This window comes from Citrus clementina, unplaced genomic scaffold (assembly GCF_000493195.1).
Source record: "Citrus clementina cultivar Clemenules unplaced genomic scaffold, Citrus_clementina_v1.0 scaffold_1, whole genome shotgun sequence".
NCBI classification, from domain to species: Eukaryota; Viridiplantae; Streptophyta; class Magnoliopsida; order Sapindales; family Rutaceae; genus Citrus; species Citrus x clementina.
In genome coordinates, this window is record NW_006263303.1 from 8,067,637 (window position 1) to 8,081,910 (window position 14,274).

The 14,274-nt window shown below is 31.2% G+C and overlaps 1 protein-coding gene across 1 annotated transcript; it reads right to left on the minus strand.

The window, feature by feature from the left end:
• Positions 1-6,745: 6,745 nt before the first annotated feature.
• On the minus strand, positions 6,746-11,436 carry LOC18056144 (NAC domain-containing protein 75). Its single transcript, XM_006451283.2, is given in 8 exon segments — positions 6,746-7,176; positions 7,178-7,195; positions 8,180-8,293; positions 8,890-9,219; positions 9,679-10,244; positions 10,484-10,664; positions 10,979-11,264; positions 11,414-11,436. Coding segments are annotated over 7 exon segments (1,413 nt in total). The 5' UTR covers positions 11,111-11,264; positions 11,414-11,436; the 3' UTR covers positions 6,746-7,104.
• Positions 11,437-14,274: the final 2,838 nt, after the last annotated feature.

Consider the following 14,274-nt stretch of genomic DNA (forward strand, 5'->3'; position numbering starts at 1 on the left):
TGGTCGGCTGATAGATTTTGTCAACTAAGGGTGGACGATTGATACACCCTCAAAGTGTTGTAGTATTTTTGATAACATAGCAAATATAAGGTATATGAATAATAATTTCCCTATATGGTTTAACACAATACGATAAGAAAACAACATGAAAATGCCCAAACACGACTCATTGGCCTATATTTAATTTAAGCATTAAAATCCATTTCACTCAACCCAATTACCCTTAATTTTAATAGTTTAATAAATTCAATAACTTAAATTATAAAATTTCAAAGAAAAAGTAGGTTAGTTATTTTTTTAATATTATGTGAAAAAAATAAATTAGCTTTAAATCCACTAATTATATAATGTTATTACAAATCCTAAAAACTATAAGTATTTATTGTAAAATTTTTAGGTAACACAAAAATTTTAGAACCATCATTGACTCATTGTATTTTTCTTTTTTAGGTAACACAAAAATTTTTCTATGATTTTTTTTCTCTTTAAATTTATAATCTCTGATAGTGGTGTCTAGAACTAAATTATTGATTATTTGTGGACGATATTACTAGATCAAGTTAATCATGAAGAACATTAAGATTTTGTTTAGTTGGATATTATGTTTCTAAAAAGCATGTTTTATAAATTGTTATATATTTTAAATTAAAAATATATAATAATTCTTTTGAATAATTATTTCAAATTGACCAAAAAGAGTGGGTTAAATGGGTTGGTTCGGGTAACACGATAATATTAATGACTGGATCCGAGTTTGTCTATTTTGACTCAGATAAGTTAATGGATAGGTTTAGAATATATAATTTAACCGCAATACAATAAGAAAATTATACGAAACTGCCTAAACACGACCCATTGCCCCGCCTAATGGGTTTTTTTAATTTAAAATAAAAATTTATGGATTTCACCAAGGATGTATCAGAGTTGCCAAATAGCAGGTCCGAACTGAGTGAGCACACTAAGTCAGCATGCTTAGGAAATGGTGGGACTGAATAATATTAAATTTTGGTGTGGAGCTTTTAACATCCTTAAAAAAATCCTTATAAATCATTTTGAATTTTATTCCATAAAATACCCAATTTTAATTCATAAAATACTAATCCAAAAATTAACTCTATAAAGAGTATTCCTTTTAGGTTTTTATTTATAAAATGTATACACATCCTAAAATCTTAAATTATTTTCTTCTTACTATATATTTTCTATCTTCATTATTGTAAATCCTTAAAAAATTTCTAAAATAAATATTTTCAATTAAACTTTATAATATAATTATAAATTATGCAATGAGATGGCTATAAAAAATTGTTAAAAAATAATTTATTTAAGTGTATAATTGAATTTTCATACAAAACAAAAAAAAAAGAATTAATTTATCATTACTTAAACAATTTCAATTAAAGAGGGGTTCTATAAGAAATTAGGGAGGGTGTCGAAAGGGCTACTCCAAATATTCTCGATATCAAAGTGAGACTTAGTGGCTCCAAAATGAGACCCACTCACTTAAGTTTTTCTCCAACAAAAGAGCCTCTACCTGAGCATGCATGGCCTTTGAAGAAGCGAAGGAATTTATGAAAGCCCATTTCAGGTTCATCGTTCCTTTCACGTGTAATTTGGGCAAATGGAAGGCGTTTTGCTTGCTCAATATTGAATCTAAATTCTTCTTAAAATTGATTTTTGTTCGACTAACTGATATTTTGAATTTTTTTTTTGTACAGTGCAGTTAAACAATTGAATTGAATTACATTTGATGGAATCAGAGAAATTGAGTGCCGGTTCCTATTTTTAATTCCATAAAGTTGCTAGACAATATATTTTTAATGAATTTGATAAAGTTTATGATGATTCTTTTTAGATATTTAAATTAATATTAAAGAGTAGTATATGAGTTTGAGGGTGCTTGTGGTTTCTAACTGAGAGAATATATATGATAGAGTATGATGTAGTAACTGGGCCAGCCTTAGAGCATCACCAAAATTTTGTATTCTTAATCTAAAGTTGAGTTCTTAATCCAACATTTAGCTCAAATGTGAATAATTATGTATTGCAGACTATCATATAAGATTAAATCTAATTAAAAGTGATTTATTAAGGCTTTTAGTAATTTAGCCTTTAATGTATTTGATATGATGTAGGCCTTCAATGTGTAAAGACTTAAGAGTCTATTTTTATAATAAGTTGAAATAGGAATACCTAGAGATAACAAGTAATTTATCTATATAAGTGGTTATGGTCTACAAATCACATGTAAAATTCTATTCTTGTCTGACATCCCATCATTATAGAGAGTGTAGAGAGAAACTTAAAGAATTCTCTAAGATAATGTGTTGATCTAGAAGATAAACTATACAATTGTAAAAAGTAATTAAGCACTATGGATTCAGTTACGCTTCCTATATTCGTTCATTGATTCTAGGTAATACAATATCAATATTCCTAGTTTTTTAGGTTATGATTTTCACCAAAGGATAATTTTCTAACACAAAAGACTCCTTGAATAAAATTGTACTTTTTATTTGAAGAAGTACATTAGCATTTAAGGCCGCAGAAAACACTCAAATTACGATTTTTTAAATAAGAAATACTTATCTCTCTTCAATTTTGTTGAGTGCTTTCTCCATTTTCAGTTTATATTTTATTATTTTTTATTAGAGAGAGAGAAGTGTTTTTATTGCTATTCATTTTTCCTTTAAAAAAAATAGTTATCAATATTAACTTATTTCAATTTGAAGAGCTTTTGGAGGATAGCATATTTTTTCACTTTCTTTTTTGCCACATAAGTAAGTAAATAGATATTTGAAGAGTTAAATTTGTGGAGCCTTTTGGTGATTCTCTTATTACATGTGTGCCAATATGCGCCTTAAATTTGGGATAATATATATGTAATTAAATGTTTATAGTACTAAAGTATTTGGTAAACACTAACTGTTGTGACTTTTAAGTTAAGTTGATTTAATTTACCATTGATATTATGAAAATTTGTAATATTTTTATTATTTTATCAAAATTATTATTTAAAAGTCATATATATACTACTAAGTTGTATTTTATAGTTACAATTTTTTTTTTTTACATCAACTACTAGACCTAAATTAAGTTCTATAGTTGTTGGTGAAAAATCTATATTATTTTTTATTTTATTAAAACAGCAATGATCGTAGATATAATAGTTTGAATGGGTGTAAGAGATATTTCATTGGAGCTCAAGTGGTTATGTCACATCTTTATTGGTCCTTTGTGATGGTATCCTAGTGCACACAATTTTTTCCTGGACCTCAACAAGTCAATTGCGTACAGTGACATATATCTTGTAGCTTTATGCTGTCAGTGTTAGGATTTAAATTAATATAATATATTTGGTCTGGTATTAATGAAATATTTCTTTATTACAAAAAAAAAAAAACAGAAATAAAATTATTTAAGACTTTCCAATCGCGACACAACAATCCAAATATTAGTATTACAAGGAGTAAAGAAGAAAGATAAAGAAGAAGCAAATTTGTTTACTAAGCTAAATTGAAGGAGGTTATTGCAATACTTCCATCATATTTAGTTCTTTAAAAACCTTATTAAATTACTCGATTATTTATTTTGAGCACATATTATATGTTGTACACATGTGCACATTTTATAATATCATGTGACACGCTTTTTTATTTTTAAATTTAAAAAAGACTTTTCTTTTTTCTTTTTTTTTTGCATAGATTCTTATGATCCAAAACCATGTTTGCAAAGCACATAATAAAAAAAAAAATAGGAATATGGGAAAATAATAATTAATTACTGTAATATTATCGATTAAAAAAAGAAAAAAAAAAAAAAAAACACTATGGTTGGCTCTATCCATACTCAAGTGCAGAATGCTCACCAAACTTTCCTAAATTCAACTAACTTCGATGGGGATTTAATGGGCTCCACCAATTCTGTGCCATGACCAATCATGTAGTTATGTCTTATCATAATACAAAAGATAAAAAAAAGAAGAAGAATGAACGAATACTTTAGTAATCTACTTCTTTCACATTTTTTATACAAAAAGAAAAAGCAAATTATAAAGGATAAATGCTTTAACAATTTACTTACTTTCGCATGAATTTTTGCTAACGCGATAGGACTAGTGCAGTGTTCATCGAGACATCAACGTAGATCTAAATTAATTCATATTCTGGTTCTTGTAAAATTGAATTAGGATCATAAATTAAAGCCATATCCCATGTCGCTAGTGAATGCAATCAGTCTGAAATTGCTGCTAATTCATAATTACTTGTATTACCTATCATGGATTCTAGTGTTTCTCCTACAAGATCGATTATATTTGCCTGGGCCGAAGGTGGACTACTATCGCTATACATCTGAAAACAAGGTACGTGAGATATATGGAAGAATCTAAAAAAGTTGGCATGGCCATGTTGTGATATTCCTCCTTGCACTACTTAATTCTTCTTGCAACTTCTTTACGGGACCAAATCTCTGCACTCTGAGTAACCCTAAAATTGCTGCTAATTCATACTCTTCCTCCTTTAAAAAGCATCCAAAATCTTCTATAAAGTGGAAGAACTGAATATCAACTTTTTAGGTTGAACAAGACATGTCGTTCCTTTTTATTTTATACTGCATGTGGAAAGAGACACTTCCCCCTGGCCCCTTACCAAACTCTCTCCACCATCTCTTACAAGATCTCTCTCTCTTTTTTTTCTTTTTTTTTTCCTTTTTTTTTTTTTGTTTTTAGTTAAAGCATCAGTAAACCACTGTGTTTAGATTCTCTAAACAATTTCAAAATGGCATAAATCACTTTTACATCTCCCCTACTTCAATTAGTATAAGACATTGATAATTCTTTTGTGATACAAGAATGAGCTCAATGGGTATGTGCTTGGGAATAATATCGTATACTATATAGTACAAATCAATAATTGAAAGAATAAGGTAAGAATATGTAAAGAATATCACGTTTTGTGTATATATAAATGACAAGATAAAATAAAATTTGTGATAAGTCATAAGAACTGTCAAATCCAAGATTAAAGGTTATTCTTGTCTTCTCATCAATTCCTTGTTCTATTTCTTTATTCCCTTTAGAAACTACAATGAAGCTGCTGCCCTCACTTAACTGTTGATTTATCTTTATTTCATGCACGTCCCATGAAAGAAAAGATAATATGCACGTTACTCCCTCCCTCCTCTCTCTCTCTCTCTTGATGTGATAAGCAAGCACATTACTACTCTATAATTAATACTGCAGAAAAAGCTCGAATCTATAATAGAATAAAGCATATAGTAAAGAAGTTTCCCAAGAAACTTATAAAACAGAGAGAGAGAGAGAGAGAGAGAGAGAGAGAGAGAGAGAGAGAGAGATCAACTTTAAACTCTTTCTAGTTAATACTATAGAAAGATTCCATTGTTTTCAGTTAAAAGCTTAATTTAACCAAGCTCCTCACTTTTGTTTCTCTCTTACTTTTGTTAATCTTTTATTTAATTAGAGACTCTCACTTTAAATCTTAAATGGGTAAGAAATGAAGTTTTGATGTGGCAATGTCTTATCATTTGTCATTTTTGAAACCACAAAAACAAAGAGCCTTCCAGGAAGTCACTTAGAGGGGTGTAGAAAAAGGACCCCATCGGATTTTCTATCAATCTATCCAAAGTAATTTTGCTTTTCATTAAGGCCAACACCAACATTAATACAAACTCCAAAAGAGTTCTCATTTCAGCTAACGAGACATGCACCCATTAGTTGTTTATTAAAGGTGAGTAGAGGCGCCCAATCTGAAGAGGAAGAAATATTGATATTTACTAATTAATCTATAAAGAATATTGATAAGACACAACTAATCTCTTTTTTTTTTTTGATTAAAATTGTCAATTCAGTTTGTACAATGGTGGTGGTATGAATATTTATAAATGTATAAATATTAACTCAAAAAATTACTTATTTTTAGAGGATACATGTGCAATGAAATTGGGCTATCATACTTAAAAAAATTAGTTCGATAGTTAAAGTGTTGTTTTAAGTCTTTATGTCCAAAAGCTATTCTCAGAGCAAATGTATAATAATCTCCTCAAATACACACACACACACAACTACATAGCATGTAGTATATGCCTATAGACTACTAGAACAAGATGAGTATATATTACTTTCTGAATTACAGAAACAACCAAATAAAACAAAATTAATTTTGACCCATGATAAAATGTTGATGTAAAGAAGAAAAGAAATCTCTACCTCAAAATTGTGGATATATAAATCAGCAGATATGCATGTGATAGATCAATGAGAACAAGAAAACAGGCACATGTCGATAAAAATTATTATATATATCCCTAAAAAAATATATGAACAAAAGTAATCATAATTCAAAAATCTATAATTAACCACTGAAGGACTACTCGATCTTTTGATTTTTCATCTTTTTCACTATTTTATTTTATACAGAATAAAGATTCCAAGCCAGTTCATCTAATCTTGTAATTTGAAAGGTGAAGATTTGTAGATCAAACTAATATATTAAGTGGAGAAAGTAAGGGACTAATGGGATAATAAGTAAACAATTCGGCAACACACAATCGAAAAAGAAATCATATATCTATAATTTACTAAAGTGACTACACAAGCAACACAATTAACAATGTTTTTCTTGCAATTTGCACAAACTCTTTGGTATTCTCTTTAAAAGAACAAAAAAGAAAAAAAACAATATACAAAACATCTTGAAATAATAAAATAATAAGAAATAGGCATAAAGATGATGTTGTAATGATAATGGTGATGATTTTCATGCAGCTGGGATGGATTTACTTTGGGTCTTTGGTTCTCCTCCTAATTTGTCAGTATGGAAGCAGCCTTTTGTGGCTTCTTTTCTTTTTCTCCTTTTGTTCTTTTTCTCTCCTCTCTTTCAACATGGACTGTTTGTACAGTTAGTTCAGTTGAGACTTGAGAGGCCATGAGACCTTTGCCAGGGCCCCCTCCAAAGAGAAAAAAGAAGGAAAAAGAGCAAAATATAGATGGCCAGCCTCATCTTGGCTTCAAGTACTATAATGATGATGATAATAATGTTGTCTTTTAAGTTTTTTTTTTATTCACTATTTTTTTATATTTTGCGCCTACCCATGATGATCCTGGTTGTCAGGATCAGGCCAGAAGGAGGAGTACTTCAACCATTCTGCCTCTTGTGAGGTTTGTCATTGATGATTCCTGCAAACAAATACAAGCATGTCAAAAATTAGGGTTAGGGTTTATCTATATATAGGAGTTGCCTCTTTCTTCTCTTTTTATTCCCACTATCAAATTGTCTGATGGTGTGTTTTACTCTCAATGCTACGCATGGAAAAAGGGCTTATGAGTTATCATCCACTTTCTTTTGAAGACACTCAAACACGCCTAAAAAAGAGAGAGAGAGAGATAGAGAGAGAAATATATAAACATGTGTTTATATTTTGTGGAGATATTATTTTCATAAAACACATTTAAACAATTCATACGAAAAAAGCTTTTAGTCCCTCTCCACTGTTCTTACATTTGAAATTGAAACCAAAGTTTCGGGTTTAATTATCTTTCTTGTTCAAAAGAGCGAGGAAAAGAATAAGAATAAAGATCCTCATGTATTTTAACAATTTATGCTCGTTGTTTCACATTTTGTATAGGTTTAGCTCTATATATATTCTTTAGATTCCTATATTTGCTGATCCAATAAGAATTCCATCAGCGTCCAAATTCAAAAATACTTAACATCTTCACCATTTGCCTCCTTCACAGAAAAAAAAGGTGAAAAAAAAGGAAAAAAAGAAAAAGGCGTACACAGAAAAGCAAATTATGCTTGTCTTTGTATTTGATTTTGTTTATGAGGTACTGGAAAGACAGTACAGTGTAGGGTAGATATGATAGCTACTTACATTCCTTTACAGGATACTGTGTAGTATGATATAGTAAATCACCGAAACATGAAAATCAAAAGAAGAATAAAAGAGGTAAAGAGGATAAATAAATAAATAAATAAAGAAAGGTGTTCTGGTTTCTCTCTTTAATTTAAAATAATAGTAATAAGGAATAATTTGATACTATTTTATTTTTATATTTTGTCTTTTTCGATCCTTTGCTTTTCCTTTTACTCTCCTTAGTTAGTATTATGACGCACGACAAGGAGTTCATGGATTTCAGGGTCAAAAAGTTGATACTCACTTCTTTGATATCTGATGATGAAGTGCAACCCATTATGAGTTCCTCCAAACCAGATGCAGACCTTCCTCCCAGTTTATGATGTTGCTGCTGCTGCTGCTGCTGCTGTTGCTGTTGCTGCATTTATTCATTAGAAAAAGGCAACAAAAAATTAACATCTTAATCATCATGTCTTCAGCAAGGTTTGATATCTAGAAAAGACAATTTAGAGCATGTTCCCAACTTAGCTGACACTAATCAACAGTGCCACTTGGCATGTAACCTCACTTGTTAATAATTTTGGTTTCTATATATATATATATATATATTAGGGTTTTCACTCTACAAATATATTACAACGTGGGATCCATTGGAAGTGTAAATTCATTAATTTATTATATAATTCAAAGGTTTATAGAGTATAGCTCAACAATTTACGATCAGTTAAAGATAAGACCTCTACTACCGCACTTAAGAATACTTAAAATCTTTCATACTTGAATTGGTGCCCCCAATATTGTTGTGAGTATTAACTTGCCACTAGGCAAGAATCTTAGAGGCACTTGTTACCTAATTTTCTTTCCTCTCTTTTTGGGTGTGTAATGTACTAAACTAAGAAAGAGAAAGAAAAAAAAATACCACACTGTCTAGTTTACTCTGTGTGTATTAATTACTTGGTCAAACTGATCGAATGTGAACGGTCAGATGAATACTACTGGGTTTTGTTTAAGTACCTGGAAACTTTCATTTTGAAGCATTATTCTGGAGACATGATAAGAGTCTTCATCAAGAATGATAGACGTGTGATGTAGAGAAGATGGAGAGATGATAGTAGAGATTGGATGCGAAGGCCTGCTGATGTGGAATGCTGTGGTAGCAATCTGCTGATGATGCGTATGGTGTTGTTGCTGCTGTTGTTGTTGATGCTGCTGCTGATGTTGTTGCTGTTGTTGACGATGATCATGGGCCAGATGATGATGCGGCCGCTGATGGTGATCCCGAATATCTTCGCACGTGCCGTGTGCTGGGGCTTCCCTTGCTGTAGACGCCTCCCCTATCCCCACCTGCATTTGAAAACTATACATATTAACATTAATCTTGAATTGAAACAGTTTGCTAGCAAGTCCATTTTCAACATTCTTTTTGTTTCGCTTTAACATCTTTTTCTCTCTTTTATTTTTTTTATTTTTATTTTTTTTGCTTTGTTTGAATTAATATGGTTAATTATTCATGTGGTAACCTTTCTGGCGGGTAAACAAAGTTTACTTAGTTAGCTGACAAAGATAATCAAGTAAGGTCCATAGGGTTTTTGCATGCTGTTTGTTCAAGCAACTAGTAGAAGAATAAAAGCAACCCTATAACTTTTTTGAGTCCTTCCTTTTACTTTTATCTTATATATGCAAAATATGTATGACAACAAAAGATTTGATTAAAAAGCTTATTAATTACTTAACTCAAACAGCAACGTTAGTGCAAATAAGCAGAAAGATTAATTAATGTATGAATAAACAAAATGAACGTACCTCATCAAAGCTTTTCCTAAATGGGACAAAACTGAAATGGTCAGATTTCAACTGTTGCATATCAATGGCGCCGTAACTTGACATTGCAGCAGCAACCTGAGCTCCGGAAACTTCATGGTCTCTATGTGGAATCATTTCTTTTGATGAACAGCTTCCACTGCCACTATCTCTTCGACTATTAGGATCGCTGCTTCCTTCACCTGTAGTTGCACTCTTTTCAGACCAATTGCATTGCCGCGGCTGAGTCTGATAAAATATCTTGGAAACCACAAGCTCGCCTTCTTTCTCCTCCTCGTGCTGACCGAGGTGATATTGGTGCATTACCCAGTTGGTCTTTTCGGGTTTTCGATTCTTCCCAAAGTTTGTGTAGAGAACAAGGATCTTCTTGCACCCTTTCTGTTTGCCATTAACCATGACAGGCCTCGTCTTACCGGTTTTATGCCATCTTGTTTCTCCGCCTTGCAAGTCACATTCGGTTTGAATTTTCCTCCTCTTTCTTGTCCCAGTAGTGTAAGCCTTGGAAGGTCTGTGGAAGAAATGCCTGCTCAAGCCATCTCGTGTGACTCCTGCAAGAAATGTGTGAAGAAACAATCAAAGTTAGGTTGACTTAGGTGTAACAAATTGTGAGACAATTAGAGTTGAGATCGCTCTCTTGAAAACAAAAAAAGTCATAACAAACAAACAAACAAGATTGAGAAGCTACAGCTAGCTATATATTGGCTCATTAAGACTCTTCATTATTTTTTTAAGCAATATTGATATGAATAGTGGGAATTGTACTTAAAAATTATTAATATTAAGGGACCTGGAAGTTTCTCAGGATGGGTGTAACAAATCCCGTCTTCTCCTTCAATAGTTGGAATGAACTCATCTATCAAAGGGTGGGGTTTCACCATGTCTTTGGCTTCAACTTTTGCTTCGAGGTGATCTATCAGTTCTTGGTCTGTTGGATCAAATTTCACTCCAGCTGGTAGACCTAACCAATCCTGCAAAAATTCATTCAAATTATATTCAACATAAGAAAGTTATAAAATAAAATAAAAAAGACTAACCTAAAAGAAATTAAAGAGGAAGCTTTAATTTAAGTTAAAATCTCAACTTGGTCTGGTTAAAAAAGCATTGATAAACAGAATTAATTAATAATATAATCTATAAGCCATGGAATAAAAACAGCAAGCATAATTCTTGTTTTTCCTCGATGATTCTTGTTTTTTATTTTTTATTTTTTATTTTTTCTAAAAAAAGAATTTGAAAAATCTTGAGATTGAAGGCAAGAATATGAAGGATGATACTCCCGTACCGGCTTTGCTTCGAGCTTGTGTCCGCAACCGGGGCACTGCTTGGATCCACACAGCTGATGTTCTTCAAGCTTGGCATCAATGAGATCAGAGCTGCTGATATTGGTGCCCAAATTACTCTTACTACCACTCATAGCTTATTGTTATTATTAGTATTCGATGTGCGCAAAAAAACCAGACGCTATCTGCTTCTCTCTTTCAAACTCTTGTAATAATAATATTCAACGAAATAAAAATCAGACTCTCCATACAACAACCAGCTGATACTCATATCCCAGTTACCTCCCTCTACACAGCAAAAAACCATAAGCCATGATAAGTATATATTCTTGGAAATTAAAAACAAAAATTACAGTTTCTTGTTGTGGTTTTTTTGGAGATTTATCATGAAATAGTAAATTCCAAGGGATTTTTTTTCCCCCCACCAAAATACCTACAAGAATAAAGAAAGTGACCTTTTTGTAGGCAAATCAAATCTAAAACAAGAACGTTGAGGAAAACCCAGATGAGAAAATGCAAAGAAAATAAAAAATTTTGAAACTGGGTTTGAGAGGAGAGGAGAGGAGAGGAACAAGGAGGAGGAAAAGAGGAAACTGTAACAGGAGGGATTGATCTATAAAACCTGCTTTAAGGCATAAAATACACCAGAAATTGCTCTCTCAGTTTTACTTTAACTGAAGACTGCTGCTGCTCTGCTGATGAAAAAGAAAAAGTTGCCCCTCAACCTCAAGCCTACACACTACACACACCCCTTGACCCTCCCCTACTTTTAAGCCCTTTGCTAATTTAAGCAGCTTACTAGTAGTATAGGCGGTTCGTGTTTGTGTGTGTGTGAGAGAGAAAGAAACAAAAGAAACAAAGATACAAAGAAAGAAAGAAGGAAAACAGGATAGAAAGGGGGAAAAAAATGAAATTAGAAATTATAAAATAAAAATCTCTCTCTTTCTCTCTCTTTCTCTCAACACTCAAGGTCTCTTGACTACTACTAAAGCAAAAGGCAAGAAACGGCCTTCACAGCTGTTACTTAAGCCACACTTTCAAAAGCTATTGCCTTGCCAGCATCCCCTAAAACCCATCTCTGTTGATTTATTTATTTATTTAAATAAAAAAAAGTTTTACATGGTTGAAAATATTAGTTTTAGTTGAGAGATGGCAGTAAACTTTGAGTAGAAAAGAAGAGATCAAGAAAAATTACCGTTTGATTAATTATGTGAGCAAAAATAAAAATTAATAGAGTAGAACTTGTATATATATATTTATATAAGATGATAAGAACTCACATGGGTATTGAGGTGGAGTGGTGATCATGATACTTTAGCCATGAATGTTGCAGAGAGAAGGAATTTTAAGGGTTTGCTTGATTAACAAGGCAAATTCACCTGTACTAGTACTTGATGGACCACCACCACCCCCTTTCTAATTACCCGTACACTACTATTATTTTATTTTTTGAGAAAATTTAATTTACCCAGAAAAAAACAAATAAAACAAACCTATTATGAACCTTCAAAAACAAGCATCACCGAGTAAGCTAGCTAGCTCAACTGGCGATATTTTTTAACCTTTTTTTAATTTTTTAAAACAGGAAAAATATTTTTTATTATGGGGAAATCTAAAGTGTATCACACTCGTAGAATTACATGTTTGACCTGGACCCACAGGAAGTGGGGCCGAGATTGGAAGGATGCTGCTGCCACCAAAAGCGTATTGATGAGACGATGGGTTCGCATTCACGTTTATAACATTCTTTTGAGCAGTCCGGTCAAGATTTACATGATGAAGCCACCAGAAATATGTTCTTTCACAACAGGTATGTAGATGGCTATGATGCCTTCCCTGTCTGCTATCTTTTATTTTTTTATTTTTTATTTTTTTAATTTTTTCATTATGAATTCTTATTAATTAGGAAGTTGCCTCAGGTCTTTCTCGAGCTATTTTTAGATACTTTTATTTAACTGAGTATTCGAGTTCGAATTCTATGAAAAATAAATAGTTAAAAAATATTTGATTTCATCTTAAATATCTCTATCTTTTTTAGAACATAGTAAAAATAATATTATTCTTAGAAATTACGTGTTTAATAAATTAAATAAATTCTTTGTACAGTATCATTAGCACTTATGTGAATATAAAGAGAGATGAGGACCACAAATTATCATTCAACTTGTGAACAACCTTTGATTAGGGCTCTCTTTTTGTCCACTGGGATTATAGAATCAGATTGCTGAAATTATCCTATAAGTTGACTTTTGACTCCCAATCAACAAGATGGAACCAGCATATCTTAACACTGGTTTTTATGCCTCTTGATACTAACCATGTGCCACTAATTTCTTTGGCTCTATTTGTATCATCTTATATTATGGGGGGGAGGGGGGGGGGGGGGGGGGGGGAAAAAAAAAAAAAAAAAAAAAAAGGTTTTCTGCCGGCTATGGGCTCGAATTCTGTACTGAACATGAAATATTCCTATGAAAAATTTTCAAGGTCCATTAGGGGAGCATCTTAAGACTTAATATAATTCATGTATGAGAATATGAATATCTCTGACTAAGAGAATTATTGTAGAACCATATCTATAATTTGGTAGAATTCAAATAAACTAGGTGAGGAATGTGGAATCAGTAATATCTTTGAATTATTTCTTTAACTCTTCATATGCTCATAAGTTAATTAAAGATCATATATATATTCTTCAAAATTCGTCCTTCAATGATTAAAAACTATTTTAAAATCAATTTGAATGTAACTCCACATTCTCAAATGATAGCTAGCTTAGTTGATTTTTTCTTTGTAGTAGAAGCAAGAGGTTAAAGGTTCAATTGCATTTTTCAAAGAGATATATCCAATTTAATTTGGATTTTATAGCTTTACAAAAAATTATAAAGATATAATAATAATAATAATAATAATAATAATAATAATAATAATAATAAATTTTGAAGTATTGTTTGAATTTGTATTTTAATTGATTTTTTTTTTGTAAAGTAGTTTAGTCAAGCATATGTTCTTTAGATTTATTTTGTGTTTCCTTTTTCTAGCAATAAAGAGAAGATTTTCTATGTCCCTTCTTTTGGAAAACAAAAAAAAATAAAAAAGGAAATTAAACAAATAATTATAGCGGGGATAGAAATCAAAGTATCAAACAAATTAAAATTCTATAATAACTAATTTGTAATGTGATTTAATTTAAAGATGTAGAAAGTATTAGAACCACGATTTTGGGGGGCACTTGACACGCAGGGATTACAATGGAATAGTAACAAACTCTAATGCCTGTAAAAGAAATATACAAACTTGA